The sequence below is a fragment of the Cupressus sempervirens genome, chromosome 7 (assembly GCF_028749045.1).
Source record: "Cupressus sempervirens isolate cs-2001-9-10 chromosome 7, ASM2874904v1, whole genome shotgun sequence".
Lineage (NCBI taxonomy): Eukaryota > Viridiplantae > Streptophyta > Pinopsida > Cupressales > Cupressaceae > Cupressus > Cupressus sempervirens.
The window spans coordinates 23,442,054-23,460,489 of NC_143124.1; the positions used below are offsets into that span (position 1 = coordinate 23,442,054).

An 18,436-nucleotide genomic window follows, 5' to 3' on the forward strand; every position below is an offset into this window, starting at 1 on the left:
GATGGTGATAAGGGAGGTATCCACTTTATTGTTGTCCTCATAGAAGGTGACATGCTACAAGGTAAAATTGGATGATAGATGAGTAGTCTCAGTGGTTTTGACATTTCCAAAAGACACCTGGGTGTTATCAACAGAGTTTTCACTTTTTTCTTTCTCCTCATTCACCTTTTCTCTCTTAGAGTCAGAGTGTTTCTCCTCCTCTAGCTCTCTCCCATTATTCTCAAAATTCTCCTCTCCCTCGTTTGTGACTTGGCTAACCTCCCCAATCTTCTCCTACCATTTCCTCCCTCCTCCTTTGAGTCCCTAATGTCCACCTCTACTAGCTTTTCGATTTTGATTTTTTTACTACCATCCTGTTCAATTACCAGGTTTGGGTTTTTCTTTTTCTTATTATCCTTACTAGGAGAAGGGTGTGGTGTGTGGATTTTAGTTCCAGTGTTGGTACTCATAGGGGAATTCTATTGGTGGTGTTGATTATCAACAACAATGACCCTAGGGGGAATAGAGAACAAGATGAAACTGGTAAAGTCTAAAAATCAGACCCTGTTGAATGATAGTGAATTTATTACCCTTACTTCTCTTCTCCTTAACATCGCTAATCATGTCCTCAAGGGAATGTAATAGAGTCTCTATTTCTAAAATGGTTTAGGAGAGGGAAGTGATAATAAAAATAGACACCAAACCTTCCTTCGAGTGTGAGGTACTTCATAATCACTAGACAGACATCATCCCAAGGAGCTAGTAGCTTATCCCTTCAAAAGCCTCTCCTATAGCAAATAGGTTCTTCATCATCAGTGAAAAAGCTATTCATGCTAGCTTTGTTCATCATTTCTACAATCTTATTCCATATTTCCCCATCAAGGAAAAACCAGTGGCCATAGCAATAACCTCCTCATTTACTTGGAACATGATACTATTTATGGTAACTCTGTGGTCATTCAACCCATTCACAAACTGACGAGCACAATTTTCATTGTAACCCACCATTGCCTGCATGTAAGGAATAAAGCTCCCTTCTTTTAGCAAGAACTAGGTCACCATCCTCTCCTTAACATTTTCTATCTTTGTTGGCTCTAATTGATTTAGATCACCACCCATTTCTTCTCTACTAATCCCTGACCCCCCAACCTCGATAATTTGCATCTGAGCCTTCTTACCTTCAAGCTTGTTGACAACAGGGATATTTTTAATCAATAACAGCACTGTGGAGTTGAAAATAACATCTCTAGGACCTTTAATCATCCTATAAGCATGGTTTCAAGGCACTTCAAAATCCCATACCTTTGAATTATTGGATTCATGCATACTTTGCATCATAACTCTAACATCCCTAAAATCCCTAACAGTATCCATAATGATTTTTTTCGTAATCTCAAAAAAAAATAAAAATTAAATTTTGCATTATGTTACCAAATTATGAAATAACTCTTGCCTCAAATTGCACCTATTTATTATCAAACCCGTATGAAGGTGTCTCATCATCTTTCATTTGTATGTCTTAAATTTAGCAAGCTTTGCCTTCCTAGAGATGATATTGCCAAATTTGGCACTGATCTTTATTTTTTTAGCTAGGCTCAATTTTTGGTCAACCCCCTTTCCTTGCAAATTAGGACCTTAATTTCCCCCTTTAAGATATCCATGCTTCTCCAAAACATTATTTCTTTTAACTCAAACCCCATGGCAGCAACAACATCTACCACCATATTACCTTCCCTATATATGTGCTATAACTAAACTTTCTCCATCCCACTTAGGATATGTCTAATAGCCATGATAATGTTTTGGAGATTTCAACCTAGCTGAGACACTCCCTTTTCCATATCAATTATTAATTTAGAATCACCTGCTATAGTTATTTCCTTTTTTGGCATATCATTAATCAATTGTAGACCCCAAAGTAGAGCCATCGCTTCAATCATATTATTACTTCACCAATTTTCCCATAATAGACTAGCAACACTTCAAAATTTCCATTCCTTAGCACTCCATCCATTGCCCCAACACCCTCTCTTGTAGCACCATCAAATTTTAATATTTAAACTGAGTTATTTTTGGTGGTTTCCATATTGTCTATCATCTCTTTATTGCCTTAGAGTTATCAAAATGATTAAAGTTCCAGTGGATACCACATCTTTCCACTATTTCCTATTCTTTCCTTCCTAGTTCTTCCTTCGGTGCTTTACATTTGGTAATCATTATATTTTCCTTTAATAGTTTCCCCATAATTCCCATAACTACCTCCATAGGCCTTTCCTCTTCCTGAAAGATTCTATTTTTTCTTTCCTTCCATATGCCCCAACAAATGTATGGTGGGATAGTTTACATAGGAATATTGGTTTGGGGTGATAAAAGGGATTGTCCCAACTTTCAACAAATTGACTCAAATTTTCCTTCAGCACCCAACACAATCAAAATTTCTCCCATAGCAGTGACCAAATCTTTAGAGTATATGGGAATTCAAGGAACAAGTGAGAGAAACTCTCCTCTTTTTCTTACAGAGATAATATCTATTTGTGATAAAGAAACCCCATTTTTTCTAATTGTCAAACAATAGTATTTTACCATGTTGAAAAATCCACTAGAAGAAGTTGATTTTGGGCAAAAGATTGCTAATCCAAAATTTATACCATGTTTTTGGACAAAGGTCCTTGCAAAAGAGAAGTTTGTAAATAGATTTGATAGTAAAATTGGCCACTAGAAGTTATATCCACACAACTTTATCCTCCTATATTAGAAGTGGGAGTCTTTGAGCTTCCATCAGCTCTTCAAGCTCTTTAAGTAGTTGAATATCTTCCAAAGGACAAACATATTTTCATAATTTCTTCCACTTCCTTCTAGGTTCAATATAATCTACCACTCTCAACCCCACCTTTGCCTTTGATGTTTCCATTAGTCTTTTAAATTTTTTGTAAGCCAGCGGATTCCCACCAGTCCAATTATCCTCCCAAAACTTGATGTTTTGCCTACTACCTATAATTCATCTCATCCCTTCCCTAAGTATAAATTTTCTTTTGACAATATTCATCCATATTTTGGATCCTCCTAGGAGGTCATTATTAAAAAGATTATGAGAAAATAGTGAGTTAGATAGGTATTTAGCTTTCATGATCTTGCTCCAATTTGTGTTGTTTTCTCCTAGCCTCCATCCAATTTTGGCAAGAAGGGCTTTATTTAGGTCCCTAAGTCTTCTCACTCCCAACCCACCCTTGTCGATTTGCAAACATCCGTCTAGTTGACAAGATTTAATTTGTTCTTTCCCTCCATTCCTGACCAAAGAAAATTCATTTGCTTTCTCTCGGTTCTATCCGCCATGTTTTGGTTTATTTTAAAATGGGATAGAAAGTAAATTAGGATGCCTTGGAGGGCCACAAAGTAGCTATAGTTTTCCGCCATTACTAAGAATTTTCCCTTTCCATCCTACTAACTTTTGGATTCTCTCAAAAATGGTATTCTAGAAGTTATTTGTTACCTCCTTGGTGATTAAAGGTAAACCAAGATAAGTATCTAGGAGGTTAGCTGACTGGCAGCCTAAAATGTTCCTAATCTTTCTCTACATAAAAGCACCAGTGTTAAAAAAATAAAGTTTACTTTTAGAGTAATTTATTTGCTGACCTGAGCTATCTTCATAGTTTCTAAGGATATTATTCCATGCTCAAGCTTTCGTTATAGAGGATTCTCCAATAAGAAAAGTGTCATCAAAAAATTGTTCTAACACTTCAATTTTAGCAACAATGGTAGGTTTAATGCCTTTAACACAACCCATATTTACTAGTTTGGTAAATGATCTCCTTGGAACCTCTGTCACTATAATGAAGAGGTAGGGATATAGCTGATCCCCTTGCCTTAATCCTCTCCCTACTTCAAAATTACCCCAAGGAGAGTTGTTTAGTAGAATCGCATACTAGATAGTATTCACCATCATCCTAATAAGGTTTATGACCTTTTCGTTAAACCCCACTCTTTCAAGAATATCATAAAGAAAATCCCATCTTACCTTATCATATGCCTTAGAGATATCCAGTTTGAAGGCCATACTAGGTATTTTATTTTTCTCCATAGAATGTATAATCTCATGAGTGGTTATTGTATCATCAAGGATTTTTCATCCCAACACAAACCCCTTTTGTGGTGTTCCTATAATATTCTCTAGTAAGCGCTTAATCCTATTGACCATTACCATGGTAAAAACCTTATAGACTATGTTACAAAGACTTATGGGTCTAAAGTCAAGGAGATTTGTGTGTGTTAGACTCTTAGGTACAAAAGAAATAAAATTCTTATTTATCCTTTTTAGCATCTTCCTCATTTTAAAGAAACTTTGGTTGCCCAAATCAGCTCATTTTTAATAATCTCCCAAAATTTCTAGAAAAATGCCTGGGTAAACCATCAGGTCCTAGGGCCTTGTAAGATTTCATAAAAAATACTACCCATTTCACTTCCTCCTCTGTTATATTTCCTAGAATGTTATTATTTTCAGCTTCTCCTAGCAGTTGTGGGATCATGTTTATCAAACTTCTTCTTATGACCTGATTCCTATTCTATTTTCCTTTTTATAAGCCTTGCAAAAGTACTCCATAGCATGTCTTCCCATCTTCTCCTAGTCTTTATATTCCCTTCCCCCTTCTCCTTCCAACATGTTGATTGTGTTTCTTCTTTTATGGTTCAAAGTTGTCTTGAGGAAAAAGGCAGTGTTCCTATCACCTTCAATTAACCATTGAACTCTCAATCTTTGCTTCCAGAATATTTTCTCTCTCAAAATGATGTCGTTCCATTTTTTTCTACACTCTTCTTCTTCTTGTGTAGCTTCTTCCAAATTATTGCCCTCAGTAATATCCGCCTACAATTTTTTAAGTTTCTCTTCCACTTCTCTTCTAACTTTGAACAAATCTCCAAAGGAACTCTTAGCCCAACCCTTAACATTTCTTCTTATATTATCTAATTTTTGAGTTACTTTGTACATTGTAGTACCATCTGTCCTTATGTTCCACTATTCTTTGATTTGATATTTGAATTCTAGGTGGAATTCTGACATTATTTCATACCTGAAAGGTTTTGGACCTCCTTTTATACCATCCTCCCAATGGAAGATTAAGGAGGAATGGTCAAAAGTAGATCTTGGGAGATTCTCCAGAAAGGGATCACTCAACCAATTATGGTTCTCTGTCACCATCAATCTATCCAATTTTACTTGAATAAGATCACTTTCTTTTTTGTTGTTAGTCCAGATGAATGGGCTTCCTCTCAGGTCTGCGTCTATTAAATCCCTTTTTCCCATAAAATCATGAAGGTCTTGCAAACTTTTAGGGCAATCTCTATTTCCAACTAACTTTTTTGAGTGAGAGAGGGGGATATTAAAATCTCCCATACACATTATCTATTTTTCCTTCATAGGATCCATTATCCTTTCTAGCTTTCAATAGGTTTCTTTTCTCCCTGTCTTATTATTAGAAGCATAGATATTGATAAGCCTCCATTTTTCATTACTAGTTTGGAACTCGATTATTAGGAAATTTTTGTCTTTCCATAACTCAAATCTAGTCATAGAACATGGATTCCACATGGTAGCAATACCCCTTGAGGCTCCATCAACATCAGCATGCATGAAGGTAGCCCCTAGCCAAATATGACCCACTAGTCTACTAAAATTTGAACTAGACATTTTGATTTTTGGATTAACACACAATCAACATTTTATTGGAATATACATTGCTTTAAAGCATATTTTTTCTAGGGGTTATTTAGTCCCTTAAGTTCTGAGAAAGAAATTTCCTTTCTTACCTCTTATTACAGTCTCTAGTGTAAGCTGCTTACCACTAGCCATGTCCCTTGAGGCTTGTTTTGTCTTGGTTGCTCTACTACTTGGTCTTTCAGTTGTACCACATGTCCCTACATCTAGTATGCCCCCCCTTTTTCTTCCTTTTTTGAACTTCCCATTCCTCATTATCACCCACCTATGGGGAAGTGGGGCTTTGTTCTTTTTCAACTTCCACTTTATCTAAACTTTTCATCACTTTTGCTACTATCTTTGCTAGAGAGGGCTTCATAATTCTTAGAGGGGTGCATAAACTCTCATGGGTATTACAATCTAGAGAGTTTTGTTTCTGTAATCCCTTGCTTCTCAGACTAGCTAGAGAACTAGGAAGGGAGTGGTGTACCACTATTTTTCCTTCCTCCACCATCTCACCTTCCTGAGGCCCCCTCAAAGGTGACCTTATTAATTCCTTCATCTCTTGTCTAAATGGATACTCTTCCATTTTCTTCTTTTCATCTAAAGCTTCCCCTACTTTAGGTTCACTTAGCCCCTCAGACCCTATGACAGGGCTATCCTTGTTAGCCTCCAAGATTTGAATGCTAGCAATAACCTCCTCTAGCCATGGATCTTCCAAGGATTCCCCTAAATTTTCTTTTACAATTCCTGGGGATCCTTCCTTTTGTTTCTCCTTCTGTAATTGAGCTTTAGTGTCCACTATGACATGCCCAAATTGTCCACACTTCTGATAGAACAATCTCGCATTCTCATATTCTATAGGTTAGCATTTCTCTCCCCATTTAGTTTTTAGAGTGTGTTGGAATATTCAAATATGGAAAGAGTACTTATGAGGGGGGGGGGGGGGGGGGGTAGGGGGGTGAATTAGAAGTATCACACTTTAGCCAATAAAACTTTTAGATGGAAGTAAATTGCATACATGTAAATACATCAAGTAAACATGAAACTAAACACATGCATCAACAACTCATAACACTGGAATTTGGTAACCCAGAAACTCTCCAGGAATAAGAAGGTAAAACTGGGGTGGGGATGATACCCACAAAAATTACTGCAGCAATATTGTTCAACCACTTCTGATGGTCTACCCTATTAAAGGCCTGCCCTGTTAAAGGCTTTACACTGTATTAATAGTGACCTGGTTAGAGGCTTTACAAACACTTTACATGAAGTGTCACCCTGTTAAAGGATTTAATCACCTAATTAAAGGATCTACGAAGTAGCTGTTAAGCTAACTTATCACCATAGGATTTTAATTCTAATACAATTGCTAGAAAGTATTAGGTATAATGAACTTGATAAATTACAATCCTTGATTGCTGAATGCAGGCACCTGTTCCGCTTTCTCTGATCTTGATCCTTTTGTGATCTGATAACCCTCGCTTCTAAAAATAGATTTCCTTGTGCACCCTTATATGTCCACTCTTCTTTTTACAATGAAATTTTGTCTTCCTTATAAAGACATTTGAGAATTTAGGGTTAGGTATGGATCTATGATCCATATTCAATCTTCATTTTTCGCTTATTACTTGCACTCCTTCTATTGGTTGCATGCCTTCATCATTTTTCTTATTGGCTGCATGTAGATTGCATAGTAAAAATAAAAGATTCGATCTCATTATTAAATCCTTCGAGATTTGCCTTATGTCAGCTGCAAAAACTGTTTGCATCATAGTTTGTGCAATTACAAACTCTTATGCTGATACTCTGAGTTACTCGGCTCCTGAAGTATTGCTGATACTCGACACATGTTGTTTCCTGGATAGCTCGGCACTTGTTAACACTCGGCACCTTATGTTGCTTGACACTTGTTAACACTTGGCACCTTATGTTGCTCGGCACTTGTTAACACTCGGCATCTGATCTTCACTCGGCATCTAAAAACTACTTGGCACATGAAGATCACTTGGCACCTGAAGTCTTTCCTAACTCGAAATGCATGGTGTACTTGGCACCAATATAGAGTGGGTAAGTGTATTGGCACTCAAGTGTCAAAAACCATTATTAGGTTAACAGAGTGACCATATTCGGGAGAGCTTGGTTCAATGCAACATTCACATAGAATCTAGTATACACCATTCTAGATTTTTGCATTGTCACTATGTCCATAGTAATAGAATGACCAAAAGAATTCCCTATCCACCTTGGAATCTTCTTGTCCCAAAATTCAAGGGGTAGTCTAGATAATTGTACCCGGACAAGAACTAGCTTGTTGAGCTCTATGCTAGCATCAAAGGCTAGCTGCCACCTTGTTAAGGCAAGGCAATGCTTTCTATAATACCAAGTTCTTGAAATTATTAAATTGATATCCTCGTCCATAGTGAAATTGATATTAAAAAAAAGGTCACTTGGCATTGCAAAAATACCAACATTTCCCTTAATCTTCCATTTTTGGCCTACCCACTTTTGGACCATATCTATCGTGGGTCTGAAGGGAACAAATTGTCCACCAAAGTATCTGGAAGGGAGATTACTGACCCATTAGCACTATGTGTAATCTTGGGATCCACCATTGAATCTCTAGCCACATTGGTACCCACTAGTGCATTCTTCCACCCAGCGGGGGTCCCAACTGTCATCTTTTTTCCACCTTCCACAAGAGCACTAGCAGGTTTTTGATTTCCTAAGGGAGTAGGGCTAGAGATTTTCTTCATATCCACATCAACGGCCCCACACCTATCTGTCGAAACATCCAAATGCCTAAGTAGGGTTAACACCATATGCAAGTTTGGGCATGGTGGAGGGTTAGGAGGCTTAGGGCCTACCATGAGATTGGTTTCAAAATTTAAACAAGAACAGCAAAAGGCGGTCGAGTCATAGAAGTATGAACACTGTCATAACATATGTTATGATGTTGATTGAAACACATTATTGTATTATTTCTATGGAAGTTATGTGTGTTCATCTTATTTTAAATTTCATATTGTACAAAATGAATTCCATGCTCAAAATTATTTTAGAATATCTAATTTGAATATATTGTATTTATTGAAAAAACATTTTTAATATTTTATAATAACTACTGAAACAAATGCATAAGAGTGTAACCAAACCATTCATTTTAAAAAGAAATCCACAAAATTCATACTAAACCTTTGAATTTACATAAATGTTAACAATTTCAAATTAAACATTGAAAATTAAGTTACAAAACGAATGCTGTCGAATGAGATCAGTGTAGCCAATTATTCCAAACAATTGATATAACAATAGCACAATCCTATCCTCTATATAATATATGAACCAGGTGCAAGTATCACACTACGGGAATACATATATAAAAATGACACGATTGAAGAATAGTTTCGAAGTCCCAAGCTTGAAAGTAGGGATTTTCATCATTTGGAAGGTGAAGGTGGAGTGAAAAAAGGAAATGGAGGAAATGAGGAAGGGAAAGAGGGTAGGGGAGGAAAAGTAAGTTTAGGAAGAGGTGGAATAGAGGGAATGTTTAGAGGAGGTGCATTAGGGAGGGGAGGAACACTCAATTTGGGCAGTGGGGGAGCGCTTGGAAGAGGTGGAACAGACAGTTTGGGTAGTGAAGGAATGGAAGGAAGAGGAGGAAAACTGAACTTGGGTAGCGGAGGAATGCCAAATTGCAGAGCTCTACGACGAGGAAGTGAGGAAAAAATAGCTTCTTGTTTGGATGGACGGTAGAATAATGGAGTAGACTGATAGGTGTGCATTCCATTGGGATTTGAAGATGTTAGGGAGAGTTGGGAGGATGCAATGATTGAGGGTATGTCACACAACTCATGTGGGCTGCTCAGAAGTGTAACTGAGCATGACTTCTTAGGGTTAAGGTTTTGAACGATGGGAAGCTCCACCGTGAATTCTCCATTTTCATCTGTTTCTCCTTCAACATAAACCATGCTATGCCCGCTCTTGCATTTCTTGTTGCTGTTGATTCTACACTCCACGGCAACCATTGCACCTGCACCCAATTCCGTTTCATCAGTATCTTGGCATGATAAGACATCTAACAGATGGACACGATGAAAACTAAGAAAGATGTCATATTAATCATAAATAAACTACACTACATATTTACCTGGCAAGATGTAGGGGGTTTTTGATAGTTGGGTGTCACAGAATACGTTACCCTTCACCACAACATTGTTAGTCTTCTGGATACCTTCTTCATAGGTGGCACTGACAAAAGTAGAAGTAAAGAGAATGAGGATTCCTAGTAGAAGCATCGGTGCAACTTTAATGCTATTTGACGCCATATTGTGTTGAGTGTTTGATACTATTCTTGAGTCTCCTTTTTATAGCTTGATAATCGGAGCTGTGTGTCACAGAGTAGGTGATAATGTTGTTACGGTGAATGTGATGTAGTTGAACCAACACCTTCGTTTGCTTGCTTATTTGATTGTAATATGTTGAATAACTCCTCCTAATCTCCATGCTGACATCTTTTCGACCGTAGTACTCTTCGCCTGAAGAATATTTCTCTATGTGACGGCTACGCTGAAATATGCGTAGGCAAGTAATATTTCTGTTCATTACGAATTTTAATCTTGTGCCTCATATGTTTGAATTTTCTTACCTCTGCTAGTTTCATTCCGTCTCTATTGGATGCTTTTTCATGAAGGACATAAAAAATAACTAAAAGTTTAAAAAATTATCGCTACCTAATTGTAATGGAAATAAAGCTTTCGACTTGTTAAATAATAGGTGTAAATTTACAAGTTATACATAGGTTTATAAATGATTAAAGATTAAGCTAAATTATATTTAAAAAAATAGTCAAGTTTTAAATGGATAAATAGAATTGAAAATGCACTTACAAATTGATTAGTTTTCTACATTTGCATATGGAGAATTATATATCTTATACTCTTTTATTTCTATGTTATAACTGTAATCTATCATTTATCGATGCTTTGTGACTCTAACATCATAAGTTACACTCTTGAAAATTCCACACCATATGGCGCCATCAATTTAGCCAAAATTAAATTTCTACCTAAGTCTCCATTTTATCCCACTTTACTTGCCATCTTTTTTAACCATGTGGCTTATTTGATTCAAGATACTTATATGTCATTAAGTTTCTCATGATTCCCACTCATCCCATGAATCTATATATTGAAGATGGTCATTAAAACATTACCCATGTTTTTCTTGACTCGGCCATTTGGCTTATTTGATTTAAGATACACATATGTAGCGAAGATTTTCATGAGTCCCATGAATGTAAAGATTAAAAGTGGTCATTAAGACATTACTCCTTTGTTTTTGACAATGTAACAAGCCTTGTGGTAGACAGAAAAGTTAGGATTCCTCCTAACCTATTTAAACTTCCAATTTTGCCTCATTTTCCTTATCTTACTGGTTCAAATTAACTTCTTGATTTTAAAATATCTTTCCATGATCTCTTGACAATTTGGACAAATGTTATAGTCTTTTTTAATCTCATTAGTCATTTAGAATCATAGCTCCACCATCTCCATCACATTTAAGCTTGTTGCAACCTTCAATCCACCATATTCCAACTTCTTGACATTAAAAATAAGTGATTTCATCCCTTGCATTTGTTCATTCAATTTATTTTCCATCATATCAATGCAAGTCAATCATTATATATCATATTTATATTGTTTATCAGATTATCATATATAATTATACAATGTATCTTAGTTATTGATGGAGGCAAAAATAGGAAAACAAAAACATGATATTTCTTGTCAATAGGTGGGTAGGTCTAAGGAATAGAATGGAGTAACTTTATGGGATTATTATACTATTGGGTTGTGAAACATATTTCTTCTTGTTGTCTCATGATAGTTACTTTTACCTCATAGTTTAATTTTTGTTATTACATTTATTGTATTTTAAGTTTTGCAAGTGTAATTTAGCCTCATACTACACCACTTTTAGTTGCTAATGTGTGTGTGTGTGTGTGTGTGTGTGTGTGTGTGTGTGTGTGTGTGTGTGTGTGTGTGTGTGTGTGTGTGCGCGCGCGCGCGCGCGCGCGCGCGTGCGTGCGTGCGTGCGTGTGTGTGACATTGGTGGATTGAGTTGTCTGGGATCACTTTGGCATCTAGGACAATGAAATAAGAGTCCACCAATTGGCCTTGAGTGAAGAATATTTTATTTTTGTTAGAGTAAACATTTTTGTGTTTCGGTAGCATAAGCTTACTTCTGATTTAGTTATTTTGTGTTCATGATAAATCTTAATTACCTTTAACTCAATTGATCTCATTAATGTACTAAAGTGAAATAAAGTGAGGTGGCATTGGTTTATTGTCTATTTAGATTCTATCAATGTCAAGGGTGGTTCATTCCTTCCTCCAAAATAACCTATGCAATCTTCTCTCTAATTATTTATCCTACCTCTATCTCCACTAAATCCATGTCAATATTTTTATAATAAACTATATACTCAATAGCTAGTAGCTAGTTAAATGTTACTAGGAGATGCGGTATTCAACTATTGTAAACTTTTGGAGTCTCTTGATATTGTTGCACTTTCTCAAATTTGATTATTTTGATTAATTTTTTTGGTATAAAATATTTTTATGTCCAATAATTTAAAATGTGGCATATAAAAATCAATAATTTCCTTTAGGTAACATTCATGATTGTACCAAGGTTGGTGTTCTTCTTCATAAAATCTGAACATTAAAGATTGATATTTGTCCATATCATAACGTTTTTGTTCCACATACTCTTTAATGTATAACATAACCAAGGTATGTATCTACTCTACGAGGTGAATGACCTTGCCAAAGTTGACCACAGTGTCATGTGGTTTGTGGAATGGGATGATGCTAGTTTATTGTCATCATCAACTCAAATGGTTATGGAAAGGGAGCAGACCTTCAATAATGACATATGAAATATCAAATTAGGTGGTAGGTCTCCTCTTCTAGATGTGGTCACTCAGTAAAGGGTTTTTTTGGCATGTTTGGATGTTGATTAACATTTATGTTCCAACTATTGTGAACATTGATAACTACTGTAAAAGGATGTAGAAGGGCAATTCAGTGAGATTTAAAGATCGATTTCATAATTATCATAAATATATGTTGGTTAATTCCCATACTTGATACAATGTGCAATGATCATTTGTAGACGGAAATGATTTGCCCACACATACTATTTTGGGAAACATTGCAAATTCATGATGACTACGTAATGCCTTTTAATTTTCTCATTATGGCTTAGAATTTTATATTTCATAACTCAAAAATCTAGTGCAAGGCTATGTCGTCAAAGGAGATGGTTGTGGACCTAGGTGACAATATGGGCACTAGGGACCATATTGAACTAGTGGGTGTGTTGGAGTGTATTAGTAGTAGGGAAGCAACAATGTTCTACTTACAAGAGGGGGGCCTTTACCTTATATTGACATGGTTAAACACAATGAGGTCATCTCGATACATTTTTATCAAACTTGGAAGGGTAGAAAAGTTATGGTTAATGACATGAGTTTTGAGATTTTTGAAGAAATATTGCAAGGGTTGGGGATTTTCCACTAGATGCCAAGAAATAGCAGAGGCAACCTAAGGTCAATGAGGAGGTGAGTTTGCATAAATTCTTCAAATCCAAGGAGGAATTGATTAGATTGTGTGGTGGGTTTGCATGGGCTACCCTACCTAAGCCTTGTGATACCATTTGCTATTCGATTATTAGATACATTACCTTGGAGGATTGCTATCAAGTACTATATTATTATCATTTTCCTATACTAAATCAATTTAAAAATCTTGACCTTATCTCCTTTCCATTTATGTTACTACACTTATTGGAGGATAGTATCTTTAAGGCTAGAAGGAAACACGAGGGGGGGGAACCCTTCTACCTTATCCACCAAGGCCTAATGAATATAATTTTCATCTAGTATCTGGCTTAGAATCCCTCTCTCCTTCTCAACCCCCTAGCCTCTATCACCCCTTAGACCTCCTTAGACCCCAACCCTAGCTCTACTCTTAAGAGGCCAAAGAAAGGTCATGTCATTGAGGTCAAAATTAATCCTGAGGTTAATGTTAGCATTATTGAGTCAAAATTAGATTCCAAGAAGGGAAAACTATATGATAGGAGAAACAACAAGCATCTCTAGATGGAGATATTCAAGACCCACCCGAAGTATGAATCCAACTATGGCTCCTTTGATAGTGAGGAGAAACTTTCTAAAAAGACAAAACACCACTAGGACATCAAACCTATCCCTAGCTCTATCATCCCTTCCCATGTCTTTGATACCCTAGAAGCTACCGCAGCTCATAGTGGGGGAGAAGACATGAATTCTCCTAGGAAGGCTAACCCTAAGTTTACTTGGAAGAAAGACAAACATAGTCACACCAAGATGTGTTTGGAGAGGCTTGAGATGTCTATGAGGGACCTAGTGGATAACCATACCACTATATGCCATAGAATCAAAACCCTAGTCGAATTCTCTACCAAGGTTATTCACTCCACTGCCACAACCCGCTACTTCCTATAGGCTAACAAAGAGGAACATGACATGGGAAAGACTATTGAGACAACCCGATCCATTTATGGGTTCTTGGTAGAGGATTGGCTGAAAACTATCTTGGACAAACTAGTGAAAGTTGAAGAGGAGGATTTGATGGGGGAAGCTTATGAGGAAAAGAAGAATGGTAACTAGGAGAAGGAAGAGGGCATCTAGCCCAAGTTCTATTGTTTTTTATTTCTATTTTTATGATTATGTTTCTAAACTTTACACCCCATGGGGTTTTTTGGACTATGTCGATTGAGTGGACCAATAGCAGTGATGTTTTTAAATGCTCTTTCTCTCTCATCCCGTTGATGTATCATGCAGTGTGATTTGAAACATTGACAGTTAAAATATCAACACAATATAATCTAGAAGAAATTATGAACAATTTTTAAATGTTGCTAGTTTATTATTAAGTTTCTTATGCATAGTAGTTTGAGGACTATGGTTAATGACAATTTGGCTCTTAAAATTTTATGGATTTTGATGTTTAAAGTTGGTATAGGATAGACTTCTAGGAGGTAACCTCTGGTTGGTTCTCAACCTTATTTGTACTTTGGGGTTAGCCCCCCATCTTTTTTGCTACTATCAACTACTTAAAAAACCTTGCCTTTATAATAATAACATATTGCATATTTTATTTTAATTTTCTTCTTAAATACATTGAATATTGCATCCTTTTCAATTCAAAATCCTTATCACATGTTATATCTTTAGAGGACCATTATGTTTGAACTTTCTCAACTTGATGCATAATAAATATTATATTCGTCAATCTTCCCTTCATGTTTAAGGAGAATATCTATCATTGTGTAAATATGGGTGGTTAACATCTTATTTATATCAGCATAATTGGATGGTTTAATTACTCATACTTCTATTTCTATAAATTTAGTTCTTCCCTTCATATTTTCTTCAACTATAACATTTTTGGCATGTCTATTCATATTTGATTCCCATAAACAACATGGGTACAAATTCTTATGTTTTTTGACCACTGAAACCCATTAGATCTCTCCACGTAAGCTTACCTTTCCTCCTTCAACCCTTATTGGTACCATCTTTATATTTTGGTATCATTAAAATTGTTTCTTATTCTTCTCCATGTTAAGTTCCATTTCCAATTTAGTGATCTATTATCCTCTCTTAATTTGATATTCTCTTTTTTCCCATGGATGTAAATACTTCAAAATTATATTGATCTTTTAATTTAGACATCATAACATTTCTATTTTGAATTTTCAAAAGATGTAAAATTGTTAAATATCTTTAAAATAATGAAGTTTTTTTCCAAATATTTTAACAAGAATTGATAAAAAAATTTAATTAAAAAATTTGACTTTTCTATTTCTAAAAATTGTTTAAAATAAAAGGTCTAATTACCACCCCAAAAAAATATAAATGACCTTTTTTCCATATTTCAACATCCCAAATAAAGGACATGCATAACCAAATAATGAAAACTGTTATAACATTTCAAATTTCCAAATACCCAAATTTAATAGTTTTCATCTAACATCATATTTGCACTATAAGATGTCTCTTGGTTAAAAAATTAAATTAAACATTTTAAAGAAGAATCTCTCCTCCAATCATCCATAAATTTTTGAAAACATTAAAATATCATTCAATTTTTATATAGATTGTCTCTTTCTCTAGAATGATAAAAAGGGTATCTAAATTTGCAACTTGTTCACTCTTCTAATATCTAAAACCTACAAAATAAAAAAGCCTTTTATATTTTGTTTGGGGATTTGTTAACATCAATCGAACCCCACTTTAGGAATTAAACCTTGAATTGAGATTGAAATTAAAGAATGCTAGCATGTAGTAGATGTTAGAGTAATTAATTATTTATACTTATTAATTAAATCACTTTGATTTAATTAAATAAGTTTCCTATTACTCTAGTTTTCTTAAGTTATCTCTTAGGTGCATATAATTAATATTGTATATTAATTATGTTGTGCAACCTAGCTTTTTTAGGCTTTAGGGCTCTCGTTCACCTTTAAGGTTGAACTCTTGTAATTCTTTTTTCAAGCATTCATTCAATCAATCTTGGAATATAGTTTTTCTCTCATCTAGTTGAGTTTTTCTAAGCTCTATTTTTTCCTTCTTTTTTCGATTTCTCTTCAGCAGGTTATTTGCATGCAGGTGATCTTGGCAATCTATGAAGTTGGTTTTCACAACTTCTACATGGTATCAGAGCCCCCCTGCTACTTCTCTATTGAATGATTTTTGAAGCCACGATTCAAAGACACAAACCCTATTTTGTTTATGCTTTTTTATTCAATTGGGAGGTAGATCAATTTTTCAGAGCACTTTGGGCTCAAACGGATGCTACCATTGGATTCGAAAGGCCGTTTATAGTCAAGATCCACATTAAATTTGTCTTTTTTGGCTTCCATGGCGTCAAGCAAAATTTTTTTGGGAGGCCGTACAGACGCATTTATTGCAATTTTCAAAAAAATAATTTAAAAAATTGTTTTTCCAACATGTGACCAAGTAGCCACCACCACGTCCCCACTAGTGCACAGCCCGTGAGTGGAACGGCACCATGGAGCCACCGCACCACAGCTCGCCTGTGGCCACCACTCCACCACCACCTTGGCATCACCAACCCACCTCCTCCGCTACAGTGACACCGGTGGTAGCCGCCCCTATGCCCACTAGAGTCAGCGATGATCTCCAATCTGTCACCTCTTTGCATAGCACCAACATGGAAGATTTTGCACCATCAGCACCAGTCTATAACTAACACGTGGCACGGGTGCCACATTGGCACTTTGCCACGTGGACCCTACCACATCACCTAGCACACCAGCCTCCTGCCACGTAGATGCCATGTGGCACAGCCATGCGACATTCCACGTCGCCTTCTTTTTTTCTATGATGGCCCCTAGGCCATCAAATTTATGCTAAGGTTTGGATGACATCAGCATGACATCATCCTACATCAGCACCCCTACTAGCACTCTAGGTCCTTTTTTGACCTACTTGCAATTTTTTGGCCATATCTTGAGCATACAAAAGTCTTTTTCTAATCTAAAAGAAGCACCAAAAGATTGGTTCTGAGACAGAGACAATGGTCTAGGAGTTTTTTGGTTTTAATGTAGTTTAGTTTCCTATTGTTGCAGTTGAAGTTTGAAGTTCTATTTTTGACTCCGACGAGCATTTCTTGTGCGTCCCCTCTCCTTTTTTGAAAACGTGATATTTTTGGAAAGCTAGTTTTGTCTACTTTTTAGAAATGATGTAATTTCTTTCAGATTCTACCCCATGCTCTTTCTATCATTTTTTCAGCATTTTTTCTCTATGATGGATATCTTGAGTATTTTAGGTTCGACGATCATTTTCTTGGCATGGGATCTCTTCTTTTGGGCTGTACTATCTTTTGTATCAAATTTTTTTCTATTTTGATCATTTTTTATATTTATTGTAAGCATCTTTATGCAAACGCACTAAGATAAAGTGTCACTCTTGCGTTTTAGGATCCTTTTCATCATTGTGGTTTGTTGTACTTGCACTATTTTATAAAGTGCCAAGGGGGCAGATAGTTGTTTTCCAATTTGGTGCCCTCTTCCTCTTTTGCCTCATGTAGTGTTGGTGACACATGTCTTTATAGGTGTCTATACCTCACTCTCGATGTGTTTGGTTCCTATGTTGTAGGAGATTTTTGGCCCATCTTTTTTGTTGCCTATCACCTCACCCTGTTTGCATTAAGGGGGGGTTATATTGTTGGTTCTAATGCTTTCTTAGTTCGATGGTTCGTTGGAGTGAGCTATGTATTCAGTATTTTGATCATATATACTAGGCAATTGCAATGGCTAGCTACCTATGCATTTCGGTGAGATGGATCACCTACCATATAGACACTCTCATTTCATGCCTTCTATTTTTGTGGAGGATCATTAGATCAGCAGTTTTTTTTTTATAGAGTTTGCAGCTTCTTCTACTTTAGTGGTTTTCTTCATGATCTTCTCTTTGTTCCTATCTTCTAGAACATTATTTGCTATCTCTTTTTGGAGAGGGGTTTTTCCCACTGGGTTTTCTCCTTTGTCTTCAATTTACAGAGATTTCCTTGTTTTGGGTACCTGATCAGGCCTTGTTGTTGGGACCCATTTTTTCCTACTTTCTTAGTTGTGCTAGGTTAGCTTACCTCCCGAGATTCTATTAAGGGAGAGTGTTAGAGTAATTAATTGTTTATA

At 36.0% G+C, this 18,436-nt stretch overlaps 1 protein-coding gene across 1 annotated transcript; it reads right to left on the reverse strand.

Moving 5' to 3' along the window:
* Positions 1 to 8,867: 8,867 nt before the first annotated feature.
* LOC149545238 (uncharacterized) lies at positions 8,868 to 9,991 on the reverse strand. Its single transcript, XM_089793821.1, has 2 exons — positions 9,816 to 9,991; positions 8,868 to 9,698 (listed from the first exon to the last, which is right to left on the reverse strand). Exons 1-2 carry the CDS (start codon positions 9,961 to 9,963, stop codon positions 9,106 to 9,108), a joined length of 741 nt encoding a protein of 246 aa, XP_089649947.1. The 5' UTR covers positions 9,964 to 9,991; the 3' UTR covers positions 8,868 to 9,105.
* Positions 9,992 to 18,436: the final 8,445 nt, after the last annotated feature.

Coding starts and splice junctions, on each gene's coding strand:
- LOC149545238 (XM_089793821.1), bottom strand. CDS start 9,963: ATGCTTCTACTAGGAATCCTCATTCTCTTTACTTCTACTTTTGTCAGT. Junction 9,699..9,815: donor AACCCCCTACATCTTGCCAG/GTAAATATGTAG, acceptor AATTGGGTGCAG/GTGCAATGGTTGCCGTGGAG.